The sequence below is a fragment of the Pinus tabuliformis genome, chromosome 3_2 (assembly GCF_031772625.1).
Source record: "Pinus tabuliformis cultivar Carrire ecotype Pingquan chromosome 3_2, CPIR1, whole genome shotgun sequence".
NCBI lineage: Eukaryota > Viridiplantae > Streptophyta > Pinopsida > Pinales > Pinaceae > Pinus > Pinus tabuliformis.
The window spans coordinates 1,249,982,942-1,250,000,694 of NC_142302.1; the positions used below are offsets into that span (position 1 = coordinate 1,249,982,942).

The window sequence follows — 17,753 nt, forward strand, 5'->3', positions numbered from 1 at the left end:
GATGCTCCCTAATGGCAATGTTAAATTCTTAAAGTAAAAGTGACATTCTCCTTTATCTTTCATTTCCATCCTTTTACTTAAATTTTTAACATTACCATGAAATGACTCAAGATGTTTGAGAGTGGTTCCAACCTCATCAGACTTCATATGGAGAAAATAGAATTTCATATCCCATTCAAAATTCAACAGACTTGACAATTTTCAGGATCAATGGGATTGTGGTGTTTCATTGGATTATATCATGTATGAGGGCATGTGATTGGCATTTAATCAAGAGCAACAAGCCCTATATGTACCCCAATGTTGGTGTTATTGATTGTTGAACTCCTTTTTCATGACCTTAGCAATTATGTACCCTTCACTCAAGTCAAAATCATGGATCAGGCATGTTAAGCTTTCTCTACCATATTATAAGGTTTGGATTATGCTGTTTGATCAAAATTAGGCAATGTTGACTAAAATCCCTATAGAATTGAAGTAGAGGCAAAGGCTAGACAAGAGAAGAGGAATCTAGATTGTAGATGGTTGATGGTGGAATAATTAATCATTCATGTACAATGGATGCCATATCTATCTTGATTTATGTAAAAATATGCATGTTTTCATGTCTTATACAACTAATTTGGTATTTGGATGTTTTTTTTAATATAAATGCATAAAAATATAAAAAAAACTATTTATATATATAGTAGACCCTTTGCTTCCTAGATTTTTGGAAAATAACGCTTCCGCGTCCCTGCTTCCAAAAAATTCCCCGTTTCGTCCCCGCTTCATGCAACATTGAAAGAAAGGGACCAAGGAAAGAGGGAGTAACAAATCTATCCTATGAGTAAGATTTTATCCCTCACAAAGGGGTCCTATCATAAGCTCTTAAATCTTGTGTTATAGATATGACCAAGATAATAAGATGCATCATGGCATCATGGAAGCATTAGAAACAAGAGCTCGCGACATAACCATGGGAATCATGAAGGACAAAACCCATGGCAGACAAACATGAAGAATATAGCTCTTGGGAACCTCGGTGGACATTGAAGAAAAGCAAGGAGTCATTTGGGACAAAGCTCATCATAGATCAAGTCAAAAAGGAAACATCTGCCAGTTGGGGATATAGAAGATCCTCAAAATTCTCTGATGGAATCCTCATCGAAGGGTTCACTAATCTAGAGAGGAAGCAAGTGTTTCAACAAGAATCCCAACTTATGGAATCCATGAGATAATAATGTGATGACATGAAGCAAATCAAGGGATTGGGGATCTCTTCAATCAAGGAAGTTGTTGGAAGAAGCCTCGATGACGTGAAGGTAAAATAAAGTATGTATGCTTGTGTTTAATATTATAATGACATGTCATATGGTTGCAGGTAACATGGATCATTACTTCTATCTTGAGAAGCATGATCAAGAGAAAAAGGATATCCTCCTATGAAAGGATGCAGGAAGGCATAAGTCACACCAGATGAAATCAACATAATATGTCCTCATATGAAGTATGAGGTGGTTGACTACAATAAAGAAACTCTGATTGAAAGCTTCTGGGAATGGAATGTGTGAGGAAGGAAGAGATTGTGAGATATGCTTGATAAAGGTGATCAACATCCAAAAGACCAAGAAGACTTGACTAGGAAATCTCTCAGAAAGATATGAGGACTCTGATGGAAAAGATGAAGGCCCTTGACAATGTATATCTTTGGGAGATGTGTCAACATGAATGCAGGATGCTGCTACCTACAAGAAGATGTCATGATGAAGAGCCATCTAGTAAGGTACGATTTAATTTAATGTTATGTTTTGATTTCTTGAATAATATCTGGATGAGTGAATGCGGGGCTACTTGAACAAGAATTGTAAGTACAAGCACAACTGGCATTCATGTGGTGGATGGAAATTTCTTGAAAGAATCATGATGGGAAAGAAGTAGCTACATGATGAAGGTTCCAGATATGTATGAAGAAGGCCACTTTCCATGAAGAAAGGAATGACATGACAAACCAAGAAGGAAAGTGATCGATGGCTGATGCCCTACAAGGAAGAAGCTCAACTGAACTCTGTGACATCAAGGAAAGAAGTTGATCAGGCAGCTGAAGGACCCACGAAGAAGAAGCTGCTGATGAAAAGAAAAGTCCCTTGTTAAGAAGTGTTGATTTGGGGTAGCATCGGATGTGCTCTAGCCTCGAAAATTGGTGGAGAGGCTAAGGCACATGAGATCTCCAATACCCAGAAAGTGTTTGGGCAGATTCTAAACAGTTTGGGAGATATTAAAATAATTAATATTTTTAATGGAGTCCCTAAGTCTAAACTTGGGGAAAATAAAATATTAATATGAATTAATATAAAACTGTGTTAGAATGGTCCAAAAGTTATGGATCAAGCCAGATCTAATCTTAGTTGTCGATTAGGGACTTAATCTCAGCCGTTGATTTGTCAACGAGAAAAGTATAAGAGGAGGCTTGAGGGTCAGTTGAAGAACACACCAAGAGATCAAGATTTCGACTTTTTGGGGCTGGGTTTGCTGAGAAAGTTGAGAGAGTGATCAGAGTTGCAGCTGAGGGGCAGTGAATACAGAAGCAGAGAGGCAGAGATAGCACCAGGAGGATCAACGCAGTAGCCAGAGAGAGGGACACAGAAGTAGCCAAGGGTTCACGCAAAGCCAGCCAGGGCTCACGCAGAGGCAACCAGGAGCTGCGCAGTGCCTTAGAGGGCCAGCGTGGGTGACGCGGAGGGCCAGAGGGCTGACACAGTGCCTCTAGAGGCTTACGCAGGCCAAGCCAAAGTGACGTTGGGCTAACGCTGGGCCAGAGAGAGGCGGACGCAGTCCCTAGAGGCTGATGTTGGGGTTTCGTGGGGCAGATTGGAGCTGTGGAGCTGCCAAAGTGTTTATCCAGGGTTTCTGCGGGAATATCTGCTTCCCGATAGAGAGTTACTACTGTCGAGATTTTTCTCTGTTGGGTGAGCCAGATTTGGCACCTAGATTGTATTCTGTAACTGCTTAATAAATCAAACCCTCAGATAGCTAGACTGGTTTTCCCGCATTGAGTTTTTTCGGGGACATTAGTCCAAAAACAATAGTGTCACTTGTGTGCTTGTTTCTATTTCCTTCAGTTGATGATCTGTAATGTGTTGAGCATGTACTTGTATTTATTTCCAGTATTTACATGGTAAAATAACTTGTTAATTAACAGAACAAGTAGGTAGGAATAAATCAGTAAAGTGAATGAAGGGTTTCTAACTTGTCAGACTTAGAAATTCCAACATGGTATCAGAGCGTGGTTAGAGATCACAGGAGAACTGAGGACATCATCCGAACAAAGAAGCAACAACAGAAAACAGCTATCTCGAGTGACGGAAGATGTTCCTAGCAGAGTAGCAGCAAGGGGTGATGTAGTGCTTGCATCATCAAGATTGAGCCAGGAAGATGCAGCGCAGAGGCTGAGGGAGGCAAAGGTAGGCTCACGTAGAGGCCAGGAGGGCTGATGCAGTTGGCTGAGGAAGCTTATTTGCCGGTGTCGAGATTGGGCAGAGCCTAGGAGCTCTAACCTTCAATTTGCTGGAGTTTAGGAGGCTGTGGGTAAGTTGCAGAGTGGAGCTGGTGGGGGTACTATAGTCAATACATCACCTAATAGGGCAAGACCAAGGTAGAGGGAGTTGCTGCGAGGTGGATTTCTAGCTAAGGAATCCAGATCAATGTTGCAGTTGCACAGACGATTAGGGAGGGGCATCTCGACATTGGCAGAAGGGTTTCTGGGAGGGAAATCGAGGCTTAGAGGAGTCATATCGAGAACTTCCAGGAGGGAAGTAGAGGAGCAGCGAAATGGCACTACACAGAGTAAGAGACCAAGACAGACTGGACAGAGCCTCAAAATTCGTACTCTGGAAGGCCAGAATCTTATCCGTACTAGACAGGAATCACGTCAAGCACTTTGCCTTGAGTACGATAGCTATCCCAGTTGACCCGACTGATAACGACAGGTACGAGGATGCAATGGTGAGGGCTAAGAGTATCATCCTTGACAGGGTCAAGGATCATATAGTACCACATATTGCCGAGAAGAACACAGTAGAGGAGATGTGGGAAGCCTTGACCAAGTTGTATCAGCATACTTCCATGCAAAGGAAGATGCTACTAGAAAATCAGTTGCAATCATACCAGATGCAGAAGGGAGAACAAATCGACCCATTCCTCGGTCGATTGAAGGAGATCCAGGAACAACTGACTTCCATAGGGGCAATGTCGGATCCAGAATTGATGGTGAGAACAACCTTGAATGCGGTTTCAAAAGACTGGGAGGTGTTTGTCTAGAGCATACTGGGTAGGGCGACCCTTCCAGATTGGGAGGAAATGTGGGTTGCTCTTTGCCAAGAAGAGATCAAAAGGTTGAGCAAGGCGGGAAGCAGTGACAAGGGGATCAGAATCAAGAAGGAGGAGGAGGAGGAGGATGTTGCCCTAGCATTTAAGGGAAAGTAGGAGAAATAGAAGAAGAGGGACCTCTCCAAGGTCAAGTGCTTCCACTGTGGAGAGTTGGGTCATTATGCAACCCAATGTCCAAGGAAGAAGAGTAAGGGAGAGGCCTCCGAGACCAAGGCAGTGCTCGCAAGGGCAGAAAAGGAAGTGGAGACAAACGATGATTGTGCCATGAGTGCTCATGTGCCACTTCAGAAGAAGTGGGGAGACATCGAGCTGTAGTCAGGAGGACTATAGGCGATGAGGGGCAGGATCCTCGAGGTACCTAGCCTCTTGGATTAGACCTTACTACGAGAGCCCCGAAGAGGAGTAGCAGTACTGGCGATGTCAGTAGAGACGGAGGTGGTTGGAGCGACATAAGGAGCTACAGTGTAGGATTCCCAAGACAACGCAAGGCTAGTAGGCTGCAACAATGCGAGAGGCATGGGAATGTTACACTAGTGTAGGATGGCACAGAGAGGTGTGCAACGGTGCGAGATGCATGGAGTTGTTGCAGCAGCGCAGAGGTCAGAGAGGGAGCACTTGTCAGTGACAAAGGGATCTTCAGCATTAGGAGTGTTTCTAGCCTGACGGAGATGTAAGAATTGGGAGCTTAGTTACTTACTTCTCAGTAATTGAGTTGCAGTGCAGCAGTTAGTAGTGGTAGTGCTATGGGCAGCATGATGCAACATGATGAGAGGGGTTGCAGTGCAAATGCAGAACAGGGCAGTGGCAGGGCCATGGGCAGCAGCACAGATGCAGAGGGAGTTGCAGTACGGATGTAGCAGTGGCAGTGGTAGGGCCATGGGCAGCAGTATAGGATGCAACAATGCAGAGGATGATAGGCAGTAAGCCTAGCATCAGCACAGGGACCAATGCCGGATGATCGGGTGATACTCAATGAGGAGTATTTCTAGAGCATAGTCCTCGCTAAGAGGGAGTGTTGATTTGGGGTAGCATCGGATGTGCTCTAGCCACGAAAATTGGTGGAGAGGCTAAGGCACATGAGATCTCCAATACCTAGAAAGAGTTTGGGCAGATTTTAAACAGTTTGGGGAATATTAAAATAATTAATATTTTTAATGGAGTCCCTAAGCCTAAACTTAGGGAAAATAAAATATTAATGTGAATTAATATAAAATTATGTTAGAATGGTCCAAAAGTCATGGATCAAGCTAGATCTAACCTTAGTCGTTGATTAGGGACTTAATCTCGGCCGTTGATTTGTCAATGAGAAAAGTATAAGAGGAGGCTTGAAGGTCAGTTGGAGAACACACCAAGAGATCAAGATTTTGAATTTCTGGGGCTGGGTTCGCTGAGAAAGTTGAGAGTGATTAGAGTTGCAGCTGAGGGGCAGTGAATACAAAAGTAGAGAGGCAGAGATAGCACCAGGATGAGAATCAACGAAGTAGCCGGAGAGAGGGATGCAGAAGCAACCAACGGTTCACGCAGAGGCAGCCAGGCGCTGTGCAGTGCCTCAGAGGGCCAGAGGGCTGACCCAGGCCAAGCCATAGTGACCCTTGGCTAACACTGGGCGAGAGAGAGGCTGACACAGTCCCTAGAGGCTGACGCTAGGGTTTCATGGGGCAGATTGGAGCTGTGGAGTTGCCGAAGTATTTATCCGGGGTTTCAGCCGGAATATCTGCTTCTGGATAGAGAGGTACTACTGGCGAGATTTTTCTCTGTTGGGTGAGCCGGATTTGGCACCCGGATTGTATTTTGAAACTGCTTAATAAATCAAACCATCAGATCGTTGCACTGGTTTTCCCACATTGGGTTTTTCCTGGGACATTAGTCCAAAAACAACGGTGTCACTTGTGTGCTTGTTTCTATTTCCTTCAGTTGATGATCTGTAATGTGTTGAGCATGTACTTGTATTTATTTCCAGTATTTACATGGTAAATAACTTGTTAATTAACAGAACAAGTAGGTAGGAATAAATCAGTAAAGTGCATGAAGGGTTTCTAAAGTGTCAGAGTTAGAAATTCCAACAAGAAGGAGCTTTGACAGGTTCCTGGTCAAGAGGGAGCTTGGATTAGATCACCCTTGATTAAAAAGGAGTGACAATTGTTCTTTTCTATTTCATGTGTCATGCACTAGACCAGGACTAATAGTCATAAGTCTAGGTGAAGGCCATGAATGGAAATGAAGACACATGATAGATGTTAGCGCTTGAAATTTCACCTCAGGCTGAGAAAGGTAAACTCCAAGGCAACATCAAACCACTTAACCTCGTAGCTAGCCCTACGGGGCAGGAGAGGGCTCTCTCCAGTCTATCTCGGCAAAGATCTTCAACAGGCAAAGATAACCAATAAAGAACACTGATTTTAGGCTAGTAAACTGATAAAAAGGTTTGATTTGGGAGTTTTAGGGTTTTGGTGGAAAGTTGGGGAAAGGCAATTTTGGGTGCGGGGATCGGACACAGTTTTTGCAGGGGGTTCTTTGGGGCAAGGTAGGAGACTGTACTGATGCCTTTGAATTAAGTGAATGGATAGAAATGACCAGTGAGGAGCTAAAGAGAGCAAGAAACCTTCAAGAGTTCTCTTTAGACAGATGAAAACATAAATATTAAGCAAACTTAAAAGCAGTGCATGGCAATCATGAATTCTACTTTAACACTTCATTTGCCTAATTTGCAGAAGGAAAAGTGAGAAGATGAATCACATAACAAACTTACAAGTACAAAGAGAAACACACCATCAATACATGTAACCACAGGAATCCCAAAAAGGACTGCAAAACCCTGGTCTTTCTTCCTTTGCCAAAATTGCAGAGATACAATGAGTAATACAATAGAGCTTTCTCCCTCAAGAGTCCAACCTCTCCAACCATGAAAATGATTGAGAAAATACATAATATAGACCATGCCAACCCATTCCCTAGCCTCTAGGGGTCGAGCTCATCCTTCTAGGAGCTGTTTCAACCAATTCTAAACTGAGCACTAAAATCTAGGCAGTCAAAACAACTTGCCTCTATAAGCTAGGAAACCAATTCATTCATTAAATGTTTGCTATTTCATGAATGAATCTTCTAAAACAGGTAAATAAGTGTCATGTCAACATGAAAATACATTAATTACATCAAAGAGGGTGAAAAATCCCATCACAAGTCAAAACTGGTCAAAGCTGGGCGAATTCCTGAGCTGTAGATGAATTCCTGTGAAAACTGCCCAATGGGTCGCGCCCTCTTTCTGAATGGGTCGCGCTACTTTGGAGCTGATTTTGAGGTACTTCCAGGTGTCCAAATGAGGCAAAAGTGGGCTTGTTGGAAAGGTCTGGATGTCTACTTTCCAACCCAAGTGGAATTTCTGAATTTGGTGGCCATTTGCCCCTCCAAAATTGCAATCTCCCAAGACTGCTTCCTGTGTGTCAAAAAGGTGGCAGAAAGTCATTTTTTTGCTTGTTTTTGACTTTCTGGAGGCCCAAAACTTGGTGAAATTTCTTGGCAATGGCTGAGCAAGTGTAACTTTCCATGACAAATCCAGAAATGCTGAGTTTTCCCAAAATGGAGTTGCCCAACGAAAGGTTCGCGCGCCAAGAAAACCTGTGTTTGGCACAAAACATTCACAATTGACAAAATTTTCTCCAAATTTCTTGAAATTTGGGCTGGGAGTCCCCAATAAAGTACCATGCTCAATCAAAGAGGCTTTGGCCAAAATTTGGAGTGGATCGGGCCTTTTCCGTCGTTTTAGTGCCTTGGCCAACCTCCTTGGATCTGGCGATTGCAATTTTGACATTTCTCTAAAACCATGACACCTGTGCAAAAAGTGAAGGAGGTTTTTCTTCTTTGGCATGTTATGGACAAAAACCTCTCTCAGTTTTCCAAAATTCATCTTTTATTGCTCTGGAACATCATTTGAGTGCGACTTGTCCCAATGTGTGAAACAAGGAAATTTGTCGAAATGGAGCGAAATGAAGGGGATAGGGGGCTTCTAAATTCTTGGGGAAATTTTTGGGAGTGGGGAGGGATGTTAGGAAGCAGGGGAAAGTGGAATCTCAGAAATTGAGCGAGGGGAAGGGGTCCAAAAGGGCAAAACACAGGCCAAACCTAGAAAATTGCTAGGTTGTAGCTAGAAACTAGGGTTTGTGCAAAAATGAGGAATTTGGGGGATCTCAGTGAGGGGAAGCATTTGATAAGGTACATGAAGGATAGGGGAAGGTGTATGAACATCTGAATACAAGTTTTGCCAAGGATTTGTCCGTCCGAGAGAAATTAGCTTTCAAAACCCTAGGAGAGGGAAAAGACCTTGCCTAGGCACGACTGAAGCATGAATACACTGTAAAATGACCCAATGGAACTTTGACATGATAATGACAACCCTCTGAATGAGGATAGATTCAGCGGAATGATGACATGGACCGACATTTGGACAACTTTAGAAGGAGTGAAAGCGAACCCTAGACCTAATGCCTAGTGACCAAATTTTGCTTGAAGACTCACTGAAATGACAAAATTTGACCTTGACACTCTGAAACCACTTTGTAAGAGCATATTTGATCTCTGGAGGAAGGCAGGAAAGACTGACACTAACAATAGACACAACATTCTTTTCTTCATCTGGGAAGAAAGAATGGGAGGATTGGGTAATCATCTGACATTCGATGCTCTTTGAGGATGTGTAGGGCATCCAAGATAAGAGTAGGCAAGAGGACCGATATTCTTTGAGAGTTGGGAACCTAAGATAAGAATAGTCCTAGAAGGTCATACTCAGTGAACACCCGAGCGGGTATGTACCTTGAGAGACAATGATGAAGGTGTCTATAATCATTGGTCTCGCCAACATTGTAACTCATGGTCTTGTGGAGAGATGGAGCTGTTGTTGATTTTGGGTAGCATTGGATGTGCTCTAGCTCCGAAATTTTGTGGAGAGGCTACAACACATTAGATCTCCAAGACCCATAAATTGTTTGGAGAAATTCCACCCAGAGTGCATGTTAATCAAATAATTAATTATTTTTAATGGTGCCTAAGTTAAAACTTAGGAAATTAAAATAATTAAAGTGAATTAATGTAAATATGGGTGAGAAGCTTCTAAGTGACGAGGATCAAATCTAATTTAATCTTAGCTGTTGATTAGAGATTAAATCACGACCGTTGATTTCTCAACAAGAAAAGTATAAAGGAAGGCTTGGGGTCAGTTGGAGAACACACATAGTGAGAGCAACACTTGAGCTAGATCGAAATTCTGGGGTGTGGTTTGCTGAGAATTTCGGAGTAAGCTTCTAGTGCAAAGAGGGGCAGTTTGGTAGCGGGACTTTCGTCCAAGGCCGAGAATACATAACAGAGAGGCAGTGCAGCACCAGGGAGAGACAACGCAGCTCCAAGAGGGTGACACAAAACCTAGAGGGGTTGACGCAGTCATGCAAAGGCAACGTTGGGGTTTTTGTGAGGTAGATTGGGCATCAGTTCAGCAACTCGATTTCTAAGCTGGAAAGGCTCACTGGGAGGGTGACACAATGTTGATTTGGAGTAGCATCAGATGTGCTCTAGCCACAAAAATTGGTGGAGAGGCTAAAGCACATGAGATCTCCAATACCCAGAAATGGTTTGGGCAGATTCTAAACAGTTTGGGAGATATTAAAATAATTAATATTTTTAATGGAGTCCCTAAGTCTAAACTTAGGGAAAATAAAATATTAATGTGAATTAATATAAAACTGTGTTAGAAGGGTCGAAAAGTCATGGATCAAGCCAAATCTAATCTTAACAGTTGATTATGGACTTAATCTCGGCCGTTGAATTGTCAACGAGAAAAGTATAATAGGAGGCTTGAGGGTCACTTGGAGAATACACCGAGTTGATCAAGATTTTGATTTTCTGGGGCAGGGTTTGCTGAGGAAGTCGAAAGAGTGATCAGAGTTGCAGCTGAGGGGTAGTGAATATAGAAGCAGAGAGGCAGAGATAGTACTAGGAGGATCAACGTAAAAGTCGGGAGAAAGGGACACAGAGCTAGCTAGAGGTTCTCGCAGAGCTAGCCAGGGCTCACGCAGAGGCAGCCAGAAGTTGCTTAGTGCCTCAGAGAGCTAGTGTGGGTGACGTAGAGGCTCTAAGGGCTAACATAGTTCCTCCAAAGGTTGACGTAGGGCGAGCTATGGTGATGCTGGGCAAAAGCTGGGCCAGAAAGGGTTGACACAGTCCCTAGAGGTTGACGCTGGGGTTATTCGTGGGGCAAATTGGAGCTGGGAGCTGTCGGAGTGTTTATCCGAGGTTTCGACCGGAACATCTGTCTTCGACTGAGAGGTACTACTGCCGAGATTATTCTCTGTTGGGTGAAACGGTTTTGGCACCCAGATTGTATTCTGAAACTGCTTAATAATACAAACCCTCATATCGCTACACCGGTTTTTTTGCATTGGGTTTTTCCGGGGACATTGGTCCAAAAACAAGGGTGTTACTTGTGTGCTTGTTTTGTTTCCTTCAGTTGATGATCTGTAATGTGTTGAGCATGTACTTGTATTTATTTTTAGTATTTACATGGTAAATAACTTGTTAATTAATCAGAAGAAGTAGGCAGAAATAAATCAAAAAAGTACATGAAGGGTTTTAACAATTAGACTTGGAAATTCCAACATGGTATGAGAGGGTGGTTGCAGATCACAGGAGAACTGAGGGCATCAGCAATAGGAACAACTGTCCAAAGTGACAGACGCTGTTCCTAGCGGAGAAGCAGCAAGGAAGGGGTGATGCAATGCCTGCGTCATCAAGTTTGAGCCGAGAAGAGGATTAGCGCAGTGGCAAAGGGGAGTAGACCCGACCTACACAGTGCCCGATCATCTTTCTCAGTCAAGAAGGATTAACGCTCATGGCCAGGAGGTGCGGATTTTGTTGGTGTTGGGATTGCGCAGAGCCTAGAAGCTCTAACCTTCAGTTTGCTAGGGCTTAGGAGGCTGTAGGTAAGTTGCAGAGTGAAGTTGGTGGGGTACTGTAGTCAGAACAGTGCCTAACAGAGCAAGACCAAGGAGGAGGGAGTTGCTACCGAGGATTTCTAGCCAAGAAATCTGGATCAGTGGGGGCATCTCGACATTGGTAGAGGGGTTTCCGAGAGGGAAATCGAGGCTCATAGGGAGTCACACCGAGAACTTCCAGAAGGGAAGTAAAGGAGCAGCGAGATGGCATTGAACAAGGTAAGAGACCAGGATAGACTGGATGGAGCCTCAAACTTCATAGTCTGGAAGGCCAGAATCTTATATGTTCTAGACAGGAACCGTCTCAAGCACTTCGCCTTGAGGACAATAGCGGTCCCAGTTGACTCGGCTGATAACGATAAGTACGAGGATGCAATGGCGAGGGCCAAGAGCATCATCCTTGACGGGGTCAAGGACCATGTAGTACCACACATTGCCGAGAAGAATACGACAAATGAGATGTGGGAGGCCCTAAAGAAGTTGTATTAGCATACTTCTGTGCAAAGGAAGATGCTACTAGAAAATCAGCTCTGGTCATACCAGATGTAGAAGGGAGAACAAATCGACAACTTCCTTGGTTGATTAAAGGAGATCCGAGATCAACTGACTTCCATAGGGGCCACGCCAGATCAAGAATTGATGGTGAGAACAACTCTGAATGCAGTCTCAGAAGACTGAGAGGTGTTTGTCCCGAGCATACTGGGTAGGGCGACCCTTCCAGATTGGGGGGAAATGTGGGCTGCTCTTCGCCAAGAAGAGATCAGAAAGCTAAGCAAGGCGGGAAGCAGCGGCAAGGGGATCAGAATCAAGGAGGAAGAGGAGGATGGCACCCTAGCATCTGAGGGAAGCAGGAGAAACGGAAGAAGGACCTCTCCAAGGTCAAATGCTTCAACTGTGGGGAACTGGGTCACTATGCGAGCCAGTGTCTGAGGAAGAATAGCAAAGGAGAGGCTTCCGAGACTAAGGCAGCACCAGCAAGGGCGGAGAAGGAAGTGGAGATAGATGAACACTGTGCCATGAGTGCTCACATGCCACTTGAGCGGAAGTGGGGAGACGTCGAGCTGTAGTCAGACGGACTACAGGCGATGAGGGGTAGGATTCTTGAGGTACCCAACCTCTCGGATTATACTTGGCTACGGGAGTCTCGAAGAGTAGTAGTGCTGGCGGATATCAGTAGAGATTGATGAGGATGGAGCGATAGAGGGAGCTGCAGTGCAGGATTCCTAGGACAACGTGAGGCAACAGTGCGAGATGCATGGAGTGGTTACAGCAACACAGAGGTCAGAGAGGGAGCACTTGTTAGCGACAGAGGGAGTTTCAGCTTCGTGGGTGTCTCTACCCTGACGTAGATGTCAAAGTTGGGAGATCAGTTACTTACTTCTCAATAACTGAGTTGTAGTGCATTAGTTAGCAGTGGCAGTGCTATGGGCAACACAATGTAGCATGATGAGAGGGGTTGGTGTACGGATGCAGCAGTGGTAGTGGCAGGGCCATGGGTAGCAGTACATGATGCATCAATGTGGAGGATGTTGGGCAGGGAGGCTTAGCATCAGCACAGGGACCGATGTCAGATGGTCAGGGTGATGCTCAGTGAGGAGTATTACTAGAGCACAGTCCTCGCTAAGAGGGAATGTTGATTTGGGGTAGCATCGGATTTGCTCTAGCCACGAAGATTGGTGGAGAGGCTAAAGCACATGAGATCTCCAATACCCAGAAATGGTTTGGGTAGATTCTAAACAGTTTGGGAGATACTAAAATAATTAATATTTTCATGGAGTCCCTAAGTCTAAACTTAGGGAAAATAAAATATTAATGTGAGTTAATATAAAACTGTGTTAGAAGAGTCCAAAAGTCACAGATCAAACCAGTTATAATCTTAGTTGTTGATTGAGACTTAATCTCGGCTATTGAATTGTCAACGAGAAAAGTATAACAGGAGGCTTGAGGGTCACTAGGAGAATACTCCGAATTGATCAAGATTTCGATTTTCTAGGGCAAGGTTTGCTGAGGAAGTCGAAAGAGTGATCAAAGTTGCAGCTGAGGGGCAGTGAATACAGAAGCAGAGAGGCAGAGATAGTACCAGGAGTATCAGCGCAGAAGTCGGGAGAGAGGGACGCAGAGCGAGCTAGAGGTTCTCGCAGAGCTAGCCAGAGGCAGCCAAGAGCTGTGCAGTGCCTCAGAGAGCCAGCATGGGTGATGCAAAGGCTCTAAGGGCTGACGCAGTGCCTCTAGAGGCTGACGCAGGATGAGCTAGGGTGACGTTGTGTTGGGTCCCTATAATACTAGTGATTACCCCATTACTATTGTAGTTATACCCCTTATTTATATTGGTGTGCCCCTATTACCCCCATGTTGTTATTTATGTGCCCCATAGAATCTCTCTATTGTTATTTTTGTGGCTTTATATTATTATTGTTAGGTCGGCTAGATTATATTGTGACTCTTTAGACTCTTATATATAGAAAGGAGGTTTTGTCATTTGTATCATCAAAGAATTGTTCATTTATGTAATGTAAAGGAGGTTGCCCCCTCGAAGAGGCTGAATTCTAAGGCGTTGATCTATCTTTTCTATCTTTTCTTGTGCTGGTTTCATAACATTTAGTATCGGAGCTTTGGATTCTAGGGTTTCGCTGCTCCAAACAGGTCATCGTGGCATTTTCGCTATAACTTTTTTTCTGTGATGTTTCAGAAGTCGCAAAAAAAACCCATTTGAGAAGAAATCGCGCTGAACCTTGGGTCCAAATTTCATAGCTTTTCGCGCGATATTTGCGGAGATATGATTTGAGGAAGTTGGTCTTTTTGCAGACTCCTGAATTACATTCAAAACAGGTGACCTAGGGCTGACGCAGTCCCTAGAGGCTGACACTGGGGTTTTTCGTGGGGCAAATTGGAGTTGGGAGCTATCGGAGTGTTTATCTAGGGTTTCAACTGGAACATCTGTCTTCAACTGAGAGGTACTACTGCCAAGATTATTCTCTGTTGGGTGAGCCGATTTTGGCACCCAGATTGTATTATGAAACTACTTAATAATACAAACCCTCAGATAGCTGCACTGGTTTTCCCGCATTGGGTTTTTTCGGGGACATTGGTCCAAAAACAACGGTTGATGATTTGTAATGTGTTGAACATGTACTTGTATTTATTTTCAGTATTTACATGGTAAATAACTTGTTAATTAATTAGAACAAGTAGGCAAAAATAAATCAGAAAAGTACATTAAGGGTTTCTAACAGTTAGACTTAGAAATTCCAACACACAACTCCTAGAGTAGGTGACGCAGTTCCAGTGCAGAGCTGGGAGCAGCCATTGCTACACAACATTGGGGACAGTGCAGTCACCTGTGGGGTTTGTTCATCCAGTTACTGGATCCGCCAAAATATCTTTCTCCGGATAGAGGTACTTCTGTCGGGTTTATTCTCTGTTGGGTGAGCTGGATTTGGCACCCTAGTTGTATTCAGAGATCTGCTTAATAATAAAACCCTCATATCTACTGCATCGGTTTTCCCACACTGGGTTTTTCCGGGGACATTTAGTCTAAAAATAAGTGTGTCCTTTGTGTGGTTGTCTCATTTATTTTTTAGTACTTGATCTGTATATTGGTGTAGGCTGTAGTGTATTTGCATTAATATTTTCTGAAAAATTATGAAAATAACTTGTTAAAATGAATAACACAAGTAGGTAATGCAAATCAGTTTACGGCAGTAGGATTTCTGACTTGTTAGATTCAGAAATGTTCACAGTTGTTAGTCAAGGCCTTGCGCTGTGACAATGCTGGTTACTATGATGCTATACAGATGGGTTAACAATCCGATTCTTCTTATGAGAAATTTTTCAGATTGAGAATGACCAAGTACCATTAGTGTTGAAGAAAGTGTAACTAGGTTTGGTATTTACAAATGTAGTTTTGATCTTTGTAGTTGTCAAGAAAAAGAAATAATGTTTTTGTAAATTATACGAATGAGTTTCTAATTCTTGCTCATTCCATAGGTCTAGGAAAGTCAAAGAGTCAAAGACATGTCTAAAGAGCTCTTCTTGAGCATATAGGTAATGTATATGAGTGAACCTAGTGTCTAGAAAAGCCCTCCAAGACAAGCACAATCCTCTTGAAGAAGGCAGCAAGCAAAACAGTTATGTCGGCCTGCAAAAATGAATAAAATAGCTAAATGAAGTCATGTTGGCTCACATATAAAGACACACCTCTTCGTTGGTTCATGTCAGCTTAATATGGAGGGAAAACCACTATATATACCCCACTGGGGTCACCACAGAAAAGACAATTCGGATACCTCTGAAACTTCAAATGGTGCAGGAATCTCAGTCAACCACAGGAGTAACTTCGGATTACTCTGCAATTTCGGATGGTACAGTAAGTACAGATCTCAGATGGCACAGTGAATCTCAGACTAATCTGCAACTTCGGATGGGTGAAGGAAGACAGAATCTCAGACTAGTCTGCAACTTCGGATGGGTGCATAATGTACAGGATCATGGTGATAAGGTACAGGATCTCGGTGCGAGTAATAAGTGTCTCGGCCTCCTTATAATCACAATTTCAGTACTGAAACACAGTCATACAATAATGCAGTCACACAGTCTTGAGCAAGATCACACACTACTTGGTATAACAGCAGTGATAATGATCTTGGTGGTCCTACAGGAATACTCTCAATATACATACATAAACCTTGTTGTTATCTCGTGAAAGTGCAGAGATGATCGCAGTGTTACAGCATAATGATCTCCATGATCACAGTGTTACAGCAATAATGACCTCCATGATAACTTTGATAATGCAGCAGTAGAAAGACCTCGGTGACACAGTGATGACGCAAGCAATGGTGCAATTGTAAGGACCCCTGTGGAATCATGATGATGATCTCAATAAAGCAGTAATGATGATGTTGATCTCAACAGTAAAGAAGAGGATTGGTGTCTTGGTCTTGGAGTGGCCTAGTGGGTCAAGGTTCATGGTCTTGGTGTTCGTCAATTGGAATCTCTATAAGAAGAATTATGTGCGGGTTTTCCTCTCCAAGAGGGAGAGGTTTTGGCCCTGGCAAAATGCCAACATCTTGTGTTATTGTCTTTTTGTTCTTTGGTAGCTATTTGATGAAATAAGAAACACACACTCTAATAATATCAAAGAGAAGATTGTGCTAATAAGAAAATTAAAATGCCTCACAAATAGTTATCAAGTCAAGAAGAATCTCATTAACTACATGTGCCCTAGATTCTTCAACACAAAGGCCATCGGTTAAACTCACTTTTCGCCATGCAATCTTTATATGGCAGCCCCTGATAAGTAAAAAGTCATGCAAAGATGAAGAGACCAAACACTGCAGCCTATGAATCCGCTTGTCTCAGGATCAGAAGAGGTCCATTGGGCATTCAGAAAAGGAGATAGGAGCTTCCAGTAAAGAAGTGAATACAACTTTTCTGTTGTCTTGGAATTCAATTTGGAATTGGAATCATCAGGGCCTGTATTGTTGAGTTTCCACAGTTCTTGGCTTAAGCTAGGAAGGACTGAAGATTGTAGGCAAGAATCATTAATACTGTGACCTTATATGTTAAACATGTAACCAATGTCATGATAATGTTAAGGTTAAACCACCTAACCATTTGATATTTTCTCTTTCCACCATACTTGTTTCCTTCTATGTTCCTTTTCCAGTTTTCGATACTTGGGGACACTTGGGATTTACCAGTCCTAATTGTTACCGACTTCTGCACATTGTGGAAATGCCACTTGCATTAAATTTGGAAAAGACAAATCTGATGATTAAAATTTAAATGTCAACTACTCTAGTGCATTAAGTCCATGAGAGACCCTTTCATTGTTTTTGAAGTTTCTGGAGGATTGGGTAGGTAAGTACCAGATATAGTTGGGAAACATATATGGGGAGCACTTTGATGGTGAGGAGCATTAGACAGTGTGGAGTTGAATTATAGGGCCGAGTGCAGACAAATGAAACATTGAACACACAAATGGGTAGGTCAAAAGATCCCTTTTCATGTTTTGTTGTACTCTGTTACACAATTTTGTTATTGAGAATCAGCATCAAGTGAAGGAAACCTAATTGTGTTGTGATTTTGTGGTTCAGGTATCTTTAGTATTGTTTGAAACTCTTTTACTCGTGGAATATTTTGCACTGCTTCATTCTGGCAATCAAGCAGTTCTTTGCTGGGGTAAAAGCCCGACAATACTCCAGAAGGTGACATACACTATCTTATGCAACTTTGCTTTGTGTGCACTGAATGTCACATATTCAAGTCATTTCCTATTATTAATTCTCTTTCAAATGAATTGCAATTTATTAAAAGCCTTCATGGTAGTAGTAGAGTATGAAAGAACAAGACAAATCATTTCCTTCTATTGATTGCCTTTCAAATGAATTGCAATTTATTAAAAGC

At 42.9% G+C, this 17,753-nt stretch overlaps 1 protein-coding gene across 5 annotated transcripts in view; it reads left to right on the forward strand.

The window, feature by feature from the left end:
• The window catches only part of LOC149185264 (uncharacterized), a 361,912-nt gene that overhangs the window by 342,865 nt on the left and 1,294 nt on the right, over window positions 1–17,753 (forward strand). For all 5 annotated transcript variants that reach the window (XR_016257370.1, XR_016257369.1, XR_016257371.1 and 2 more), the window contains one exon: window positions 17,444–17,554. Coding sequence is in view for 1 of the 5 variants with exons in the window: in XM_089417868.1 (XP_089273994.1) it covers window positions 17,444–17,554 (111 nt within the window). In the remaining 4 variants the exon portion in view is untranslated. The remainder of the gene's footprint in view (window positions 1–17,443; window positions 17,555–17,753) is intronic.